Genomic DNA, 10,064 nt, shown 5'->3' with positions numbered 1-10,064 from the left:
TCTCCTTTGCATGGCAGAATTTGCCATGGAAGATTCGGATGAACACCGGCTAAAAATAGGCGGATTTTCATCAAGTTCGACACAATTTCATTTCTATCGATCGTATTAAAAAATTTCCATCGGAAGTTCCAATCTTATTATACTTTTAATTTTAAATCATCATAATTGGTTCAGCTTGAACTAAAACTCAACTTAAAACAGTGCCCAAAAATAGGGCAAAAATTCCAAATCTGTGGTGAGCGCCATCAGGCATTCCTAGGATCGGGCAACCGATCTTCTCGTTTATCAGGAATCTAGTGGTTGAATTGAAATTAATTTTTTTTTCTTTATTCAAAATATAGAGAACTACAAAGTATTAACTCTATTTGCTATAACTAAGAATTAAAATAAGACCAAAATTTAGTTCGGATATTCCGATGAGAATTCCTTGCAGGAGTCTGAACTTTGATAAATATTTTGTATTTAAGTAGAAACTACCGAGAGAACTGAGCACGAGGATACTTTTGGTTCATAGATTGATTACCTAATTACTGAGATACGAAAAAATGATTTAATCCGCTGAATTACATGTGTTGAAATAGGAAATCAAGTTCAGCGAATATTATATAACACAATGTCTAAAAGGTAGTAGCACTGAATATATTGGCATGTAGGGTGTAGCCAAGTGCTAGAGATAATACAATTACAATTTTATAAAAAAAAAACACTTACATAAACTTTGACCGAGGTTTTTCGAAGGGCGAGCGCTTCATCGTCAGGGTCACAAAGTATATATCTCAGGCAAATAGTAAAATCAGGCATTTTGTCAAATGCCTAGGCAAATAATCAAATAAATTAACTTAGATTGAAAGGAGGAGTATCGTTAAGGGCCTTTTTTGGGCCCTACCTGAAATTCCTCAACTCCGCGATTTTTTGGTCATTGAAGGTCTATATTTTCCAAAATGCATAATGGTTTGGTCATTTTCGATCTATCTCGGGGTCTACCACTGGCATGATCCGAAAAAAATGGCGCAAAACCACCTAAACGCGAATTTTTCTAGATTTTCCCGAATAACATGTGGCAACGCTAGCCTTAGCGGGAGATAAATACATAAATATATGAAACATGCGTAAAATCCTTACTAATGTGGCCACTGCGTGTGAAAAATAAAGGTTCTTCTTGCGGAATGTTCTTGACGAGGAACAGCCTCCGAATTCTGAAATACGAGGTTTTCCGTGAATTCAGGCAATGAAATATGGCAACATCGGCTTTTTTGGGGGGCTTTGAATCCAAAAAAGTTTTTTGAGGAAGGTTTCGACCACCGACGTCCATTTATTGTCAAAAAAATTAAACTCTGGCGTAAGATGAGTCGCTTTTTTAAGCCATTTTAAATAACGATGAAAAACAGGAACATTCTGAAAAGTTTTTCTTTACAATGAGCGCAAAGTTTGACATCAACGAAAATTGGCCAAAGTGACTCTCTTACATCCCTAATGAACATACTTGAAGGAATTTTTTGTCCTCCGAAGGGATCGGTATGAAAAAGCGCTTTGAATGCCGAAAAACCCGCATTTTTTGCCAAAATTGGCCTTCAGACCCATGTTTAGGCCAGTGATAGACCCCGAAATAGATCGAAAATGACCAAACCATTATGCATTCCGTAAAATATAGACCTTCAATGACCAAAAAATCGCGGAGTTGAGGAATTTCAGGGTGGGCCCAAAAAAGGCCCTTAACGATACCCCTCCTTTACGACTTTAAATTTTGAACCGAATCTTCTGCTATCGAATACGAAAAATCATGGAGAATTTAAGTTTTATGTTGACCAGTTTCTCGAAAGAAAAATAAAATTTCTAAGGAAGTATGCAACGTCGCAAATGGAGAACTGTCGTCTCTCATTTTGCCCAAAAATATGTATGTATAAAATTGAAGGCATTAAGACTGGCCTCTCTCAACTTATATTCGTCTGTAACGATAAAGAATGGGACGCCTTTGCTACGGCGCCTTGATACAACTATATAACCTCGACGGATGTCCGGATTGCGTTCAAAAAATTGAAGGCGTTTTGACTTCCTACGCATAATACCTGTAGTTGATTCGATCGACAAACGCGTTGGTCGGCGGTGACGGGGACTTGATGCAACTATTTAAGCTTGTTGGATGTCCGGCTCGGTCCGACTGAAGTGCGAAACCACGTATCTCCATTGCGGTGTCGCAAAATTTCCGTTCTTAAGTCATCTCTTCCATGAGAAACAATCCAAATTTACGACTTTTAATTTTGAACCGAATCTTCTGCTATCGAATACGAAAAATCATGGAGAATTTAAGTTTTATGTTGACCAGTTTCTCGAAAGAAAAATAAAATTTCTAAGGAAGTCTGCAACGTCGGAAATGGAGAACTGTCGTCTCTCATTTTGCCCAAAAATGTGTATGTATTAACAAGCCCGCCACATGCCATGTCGGGCCCTGGTACCAGTTTTAACGCCCGGGCCCCAAACACCGGGGAAGGGGGATCCGAGGGGCATCCCCCGAGAAATTTTTGAATTCATGAATCTATTCGGACGCATTTTGATATGCATAACAGGATTCACGTCATAATGCACTTAGTTCCGTTTGGCAGAAATATGTCCAATTTGGTCGGTGAGCGCGGACGTTCTATTGAACTTGGAGCAACTATTTAAACTCCCCGGAGATCAAATTGCATACTGAACGAAATGAAGGAGCTTCAAATGATTGCGCTGGTCGGCTTTACGGCCGGTACCATCTGGTCGGAAATACGATTCGATCCCGATGAACTATTCTGATCAGAATTGATGAATGGTCTTGTCTTTGCACGCGATACAGCGTAAAGTACGTCATTTCACTGGTCCTCAGAGCGAAGACGTCAAGGTTTTTTCACAGTCTCGGTGTGAAAAAACGTTTCGCGCTGGCAGCACGCCGCAGCTCTCCCGGCGGGCGGGTGGTGACAGATTTTTTGCAGGAAGAGGTCCCTACCTCCCCCCTCCTAAGGTGACCTCCCCCCCCCCCCCATGAAACGTTAAGGTGGGTTATGAATAAAGCCCCCCCTTGACCGAGGAATAGCCCTATTATATTGACAATTTCAAATCTTTACCTCAAATTATGGTAAACAGTGCGATGAGGGGGGGGGGGGGCTTTATGGACACTCTGTACATGCACACTGTGGTAGTTAGGGATCAGGGTGTTTTCCACATCACAGGAATAGGTACCAATAGTCTTTTCAATCGAAGAAGAAACCGAATTATGTGTTCAACTTTTGTAAAGAATCATAAATGTACATTGACATGCGTTTTAAGCTGCTGCACAGCGAGCGCGCAACATTTGGTCGGCCCGTCAATTCAAAATTTCCCGCTCCTTTTTAAATGACCCGTAAAAATCCAATCGCGCGCGGGCGCGAAATCCTGAAGCTCATCGATCCCCGTCTTTCACCGTCAAACATAAACAAAAAGTTAGGTTATGTGCTAATTTTAAGTCTGCCTGGCCTGGCCTGGCAATCAAATTGTATTCTTTCTTTCTAAGTTTATTGATTTTCACTATCTTAGCGGCATTATATTACCATGCGGAGGACAGAATTCAGTATATTTCAAAGTTGCAGTTCCTCTATGGGAATCTAAAAGTACCCTTAATTATTGTCCTAGACTAACATTGTGAAACCTGAATTTATCTGGTATGTATCTTTACTTGGTTGCTCATCATAGTCTTTTCAGGATTTAAATGATTTCCGGTGAAAGAAAATCAACCTCCTATGTTGGATGGGTTCTTCTTCAAGTCTGCTTAACCCATTAGCAGACTGATCTCGAAATTGTAGCTGTGTTTTCAAAGTAAACTGTTTGGGACTGTCTGCAAACAGAATTCTCTGATTCCAAACAGTTTGCTTTGTTGGACTCCGTCAGAATTACCCGATAGCTTGTTTGTTTACATTCAAAAGCCTAACGTTTGTATCAAATGCTCAACGATCTCAGGAGGTTGATGGGTCAGGGATGGGTTTGGGACTTCCCAGACTTCCCGTCATACTTTATTTTCTAAACCGAAAACTACTCAATGGCAATTCTTTAAAACTGCTGTGATTTTTCTTCTCTGTGCGAAGAAAATTCTGCAGAAACTTCAAGCAATGATGTCAATTTGTTCTCCTTCAAAATAATAACATAGAGGCGGAGATTTTCAGACACCGCCTACGAGTTATGTGATTGCCGACTTACACCATCGATTTGTTGATTCTACCCGAAGAAGGCAAGACAGAGCAGTGGTAAGACACAACCGACCAATCACTCTATGCCATTTAACCCATGTCATCTATGTCCGTCCGACAAAAACAAAGTTTCAGTTACCGTCCCTCAGGACAATCATTTACTACTCAATCCACAGAGTTTAATATCCAATGCTCACTTCAAGTATCTACGGCTTCAATTGTAATTGGTGTTTCTAGCTTTGATTATTGTCAGAATAGTGTGGATTTAGCTTGAATTTACATCCTGTTACTTTCAGTACAAGGACCATAGTCAGCACAAAGAAAAAAAGAAAAAAAATATGAAATCCTCAATTGAGTCATTTGTGGGCCTAGTCTGTTGTTTTAGGATTAAATTGTTGGTACTTTGTCTCACTCAAATGGCTTGTCCTCATTAAAGACAATGACCTCAATAGGATACTACGACACTCTCTGATTTTACTCCCCTCTCACGAATTTCTGTGACTTGAGGTGCATCCTTTATTTTACGTCTTCCCCCTTTAAATATAATTGTTTCTTCAGTAAATCTAAAAAAATTGAAATCTTTTACTTTCAGTTGTAATATTAAACTTGCATATTTCCTGGCTTCATTGCAGGCGTTGAAAATGAACTTCCTTCGGCAAGGTCTCTCGAGAGCTTGGAATTCGTTCAACAGTTCAATGATGTCCTCACTATCATCTCCTATGAGTACCCTTTCTTCTTTCAGTACTGTTTCCGAGAGTAAACCACTATTGTCGTCATCCGTGCTACCATTATTTAGTAAGTTTGCATCTTAGTTCCTTTACAACAACGTTTCTATAAAGCAGCTGAAGATAAATATAGGTTTAAGTGGCAACTGTAAATTAAGTAATGCTTTAAAGCTCATAATTTCAGGAAAAATTGATGGTTTGGCAAAAACAGAAAATTCTCTTAAAGTAGACATACCTACTCAGCTTTATAACAATCCATCAGACTTTGAAATTTATACACACTTTGGCGTTTGTTTTTAGCCCCCTTTGTGGTATCATTCTCCTTCAGATGAAATTTTTTAAAGTTTTTGGCTATTTAAAAATTTTAAATTGCCAAATTGGGGCCTTGTGTCATGAATTGATAACGATCCTAGGCGAAAGTATTCTGATAAAATTATGTCCAAGGTTGAAATAATGGAATAAAATACCAAACTAGAAAAAAGCCATTCTTTTCAATCTTCGCGCAAATGCTCCTTGAGTCAACTGTGCAGCATCAGACTTTTGTTTACAATTAGAAAATTCTCGAAAGAATAAGATCAATAATATTTTGTTGATTTTTTCTTTTTTATCAGGATTGATGGAATCGTTTAATTTTATACCAATATTAATAATGGTTATGAAATTAGATGGCCCATAGGAGAAAAAAAAAAAAAAAAAAAAAAAAAAAAAAAAAAAAAAAAAAAACCAGTGCAATTAGTGTTGTTAAAATGTTGCTTCTTCATAATTATGTATAAAATCTCCCAAAATAACAAATAGTTTTTGCATCCCACCAAAAATTGTTAGTTTTAGCCCTTTATGGCATAGCGTTACGAATTCGCACTAATGTACTTTGGGGGTTTTTAAAAATTGAATCTTTTCTCCTGTGCCATGATTTTGCAAAATGTCATTAGTTTTTTCTTTTTTTGAAAAATTTATTCCCTTAACTTTAAAATTTTGGAAAATAATTGGTACGCTATTTTTTTATGCAAGCTACAAAATAGATTTGTGTACCCTAGAATCTGAGATCCAAAATTAATTCATGCCAAAAGGGAAATAATCGCGTAAATTTTAATATTGTACATATATTTAGTATTCTTTTTTAAAAAAAAAGAATTTGAATGATTTTGAAAACACTGTAATCACGCTGGTTCCTTTTTGCTAAAGGTCTATGATGTATGAAAGAAAAATGGATTGTATCATCAAAACAAATTATCAAAAGCTTTGTGTCATTAATTTTACAGATTCCATCAGAGGAGTGAAAGCTGAACACTCAATTCTCTACTGGATGCATAAAACAGGCCCAATCAAGAAGGTAAGACCAAATCGTAATCCGCTGGATGGGAATCCATTTAAGAAAGGTGTTGTCCTGAAAACATTGATCAAAAAGCCTAAGAAGCCCAATTCTGCGAACCGAAAGTGTGTCCTAGTTCGTTTGTCTAATGGTAAGGAGTTGACTGCTTATGTACCGGGAGAGGGACACAACTTACAAGAACACAGTGTTGTTCTTGTCCGTTGTGGTCGACTGAAAGATGTACCCGGTGTAAAAATTAAATGTGTTCGCGGTAAATATGACTTACCTCATGTTCAGAAAAAGACTATGTTATGAGTTTTTTTCAAAGATGTTAAATAGTTTTTTTTATCTTTCTTACTGTTAATATTTTGTTTCTGATGGAGTGCTGAACACTATCAGGTTTTCATTCTGAGTTATTTCGGGATTTCTGCTGATATCTTCTCAGGAATAAAGCTGCAAGTGTTTTCTTATCTTGAGATTTTCGTTCTTTGAATTCCTTCTGTATCGAAGATACATCAACTATGCCTTCTCCCTGGTGTCCTCAATTCATGAATCATTAAGAACTGAAATCCAAAATTAATAAAAAGCACACCCTATGAAAGGAAATGTGTTACATCAACAAAGTGCCTATGCAGCCAAAAAAAGATAAAGAAATAGTATATTTTGTGAAGTAGGAAAAAAGGACAACTTGTTTGCTCTGAACTTTACAAGATGTTTTATTGAATTTACATGCTACAATAGGTTTGCAGATCGTTCACACATGTTATGTAATATTCCTATGTTAGCACATAAACTCAATATAACTTTAGTAAATTTTCATAAATCATAAATTTGTTTTAAAAACAATTTTTTATCTATATTTATTTAATATCTATTTTTATATATATTTTTTTTTGTCTCTTGATTTGTGTCATTGCAGACTTAAATCTTACTTTATACATAAATCAAAAAACCAGTCAACATCATAACTTGAAAATTTACTTGAGTTTTATTCTTTGAATAAAATTTAAAGAATTTGCAGAAGTCAGGGAATTTTACAAGTAGTGCATCTGCTCAGTAACTTCCAGAGGTGCCATTTAAGAGAGTACAAACAACTCCCAATTATTGATTTCCATAAATGTTAATATCTAAAGGTGAAAGTTTCGTCCTAAGTCTAGCAAAAATCTGTATAGTGAAAAGAAAAAAATTTCAATGGAAGTTTCGTTTGCAGGTCAGGGAATTAGGAAACCCTGGAAAGAGAAAAGAGCAAATTGCATTGAAAAATGAAGTAATTATAAAAACCCTGCCATTGAAATTTTTTATGTAGATTGAAGCTACAGGGTCTGAATTGAAAAATTCGGTTTGTTCAAGGGAGAATGAAGTATTAAAAACAGAAACTACTGTAATTAAATAATATTTACTTTAAAAATAACAAATTTCAACAATTATTCCCTACCATTCATTGAGAATTATTAACATCTAATTACTTACAGTATTTACAATTTACAAAATTTATCTTACAAGTATTCTCTATCTCTTCACTACTCCAATTTTTTTGGTTCATTTTTGGAAAAAAACAATTTATCAAACCACTGAAGCTCTTGGACAGCACATTAGATGCTGTCTAATAACCTTACCATACTACGTCTATTTGAGATTTTGATTCAAGAGAATGTTCAAGAGAATGATAGTGTTTAACCTCAATTTCTCATTTTGATTGCCTCCTTAAATATTGGGCTCTTTTAAAAAACTCTTAGTCAAAGAGTCTGAAATGATCATCTCAAAATAAATTCTCTCCGCGACAATTGTCTTAGATATTCTGTGTACTTTTAAAAGAAAAGAAATTATAATCCTTTAATTCAGGGGTGCTGAAGGATTAATGAGATAACAACATGACAATCATAACCCAAAGATGTGTTAATATCGGTTGGAAAAAGCTTGAAACTTTTTCTATCAATTGATGGCTTAATGCAACGAACGAATATTCTTGAACGTTCTTGTTGACTTTCAAGAAGCTCTCTCAAAGTTTTATTTTCTTTAAGGAATACTAATCAAAATTTTTCCTTGCAATTTTGTGTGACTTCTGTAGAATTATTGCCGAAAATTCATAAAAAATTTCAATAAAAACTCTTGGTTAGTTTTCCTTCAAGAATATGAAACTTACATGGAGACTTACAATGTTGGAATCTGAAATGAGCATTTTTATTTTATTTTTAGCCCCTTAAATGTTTAATTAGAAAATATTTCCCAACAGAACGGATTTTTCAACAAAATTAATTATGTTTAAACAAAGTATATCTTTGGGTCTCGATTTTCAATTATGTTTTGTCACTGATTCTATGATGTTGCACTTTCTCTCCTTTTTGAAAACACCAATTTCATCCTGAATGTACTCATATGTTCATTTTTTCCTGCAGAAATGATTCTCCAATCACAGTTTGCTTGCCTATCGACATTTAATTCAGATTGGTTCCTTGTTTTCATCAACAATCATATTAGGTATTGCTTTTTTTTTACTGTGTCATCATCAATAGTCAATATCTAGAAGATTTTTATTTTGAATTGAAATTAAATAAATTTGAAATGATGTTTCCTCATTGGAGAACAAATTCTAATAGCCAGTCAGTGCATCAAACATCTTCTACTTGCAAAGTAGGTTTGATTTGCACTCTTACTCAGGTATATAAATCTTCCGTATTAGTTCATTTCTTTCTTAAGTCATCAAACAAGGCAATGAGAGCGCACTTAACAGTAAAATCACAGTCATTAAGAAGTATATGTGTTGCAAGTCTATTCTAATAAAAAGATTGAATAGGACTCTCGTAATTAAAGGAGCCTACTTTTTTCTATGCTCCGTCTGAAAATTCTTACACATTTTTTCTCACTTTTCACGTCTTAAAATCTTATTTTTTTAGAAAATAAAATATTTCCTAACCATGCAATGTACTTAAGACGTACAAAAGTAAAGTACTCATTCTCTTTTTTCAGTTTATCATATTCCTTTCCTCCATTAAAGTTCAATTTTGCATTTTCTGCAGAAATTTCAACAATCCTACTCTTTCTCCTGCCTCCAAATTCATTTTTTGGTCTTAACTTTGTTTCGTCTTCTTCTCACTTTGTGCAAGTTTGACTGAGCAGAGTCCGCTTTGTGTTTTACAGGTTGACTTGTCGACTTCAGAGCTTTAATTGTGCTTGATTTTGCTGTGCTAACTCTAGCTGTACTGGCTTTAGCTGTGCTGGCTTTAATTGTGCCGGGTTTAGTTGTGCTTGCTGGCTCCACCCCAAGTTGTTTCTCCAAAGTTTCAAAGCTGTCTCTAAATGACAGAATCGTTGCGTTCTGAATCTCTTCTGCAATCCTTTCGATTTCTGAATCCTTTGGCATTATAATTTCATCCTTGACGTTTTGCGGCGCTGGCCCTTTTTTGATATTTGTTTTATTGCCTTTATTAACCAGATTAAGAAGTTTGTTTGCCATAGGCGTGAGTGCTAGCTGCGTCAGATTTTGTACGTGCTTCGATATTGATTGTTCCAGCTGCTTGGTGTCCGCGAAAATCTCCGTTGTTCCCTCGGTTTTTTCAGTGAAAAAAGTAGAGAAAGTTTTCTTATCGAATGGTGTGGTTGACCCATTGATTTCTGTTGTTGACCCATTGATCTCTGTGGTTTTTTGTGTGTCATTAAGATTCTCCTCTGACTGTCCTATGTATTTAATAGGAATAAAATCCGGTGGCCGAATGCCCATCGTATTATCATCAGGTGTCTGCATGGACAGTGCCAAATTTAATATACTTTGGACAAGTTTTGGATCCTCTGTAATTGGATACTCCTCAGTTGTTTGCATCAAAGACGACACTCCGGGTTTTATAT

At 35.8% G+C, this 10,064-nt stretch overlaps 1 protein-coding gene across 2 annotated transcripts; it reads left to right on the top strand.

Moving 5' to 3' along the window:
• The first annotated feature begins 3,435 nt into the window (after nucleotides 1-3,435).
• On the top strand, nucleotides 3,436-6,691 carry tko (technical knockout). Of its 2 annotated transcripts, none has more exons than XM_072300819.1 (3): nucleotides 3,436-3,665; nucleotides 4,780-4,982; nucleotides 6,172-6,691. In XM_072300819.1, the coding sequence occupies exons 2-3, from the start codon at nucleotides 4,829-4,831 to the stop codon at nucleotides 6,534-6,536; spliced, it is 519 nt and encodes a 172-aa protein (XP_072156920.1). In that variant the 5' UTR covers nucleotides 3,436-3,665; nucleotides 4,780-4,828; the 3' UTR covers nucleotides 6,537-6,691. The 2 variants fall into 2 exon arrangements, with proteins under 2 accessions (XP_072156920.1, XP_018899987.1); XM_019044442.2 differs by having other exon boundaries at nucleotides 3,437-3,665; nucleotides 4,820-4,982.
• The last annotated feature ends 3,373 nt before the right edge of the window (nucleotides 6,692-10,064 follow it).

The sequence above is a fragment of the Bemisia tabaci genome, chromosome 5 (genome assembly GCF_918797505.1).
Source record: "Bemisia tabaci chromosome 5, PGI_BMITA_v3".
NCBI lineage: Eukaryota > Metazoa > Arthropoda > Insecta > Hemiptera > Aleyrodidae > Bemisia > Bemisia tabaci.
This window is presented reverse-complemented; position numbering and strand designations above follow the sequence as displayed.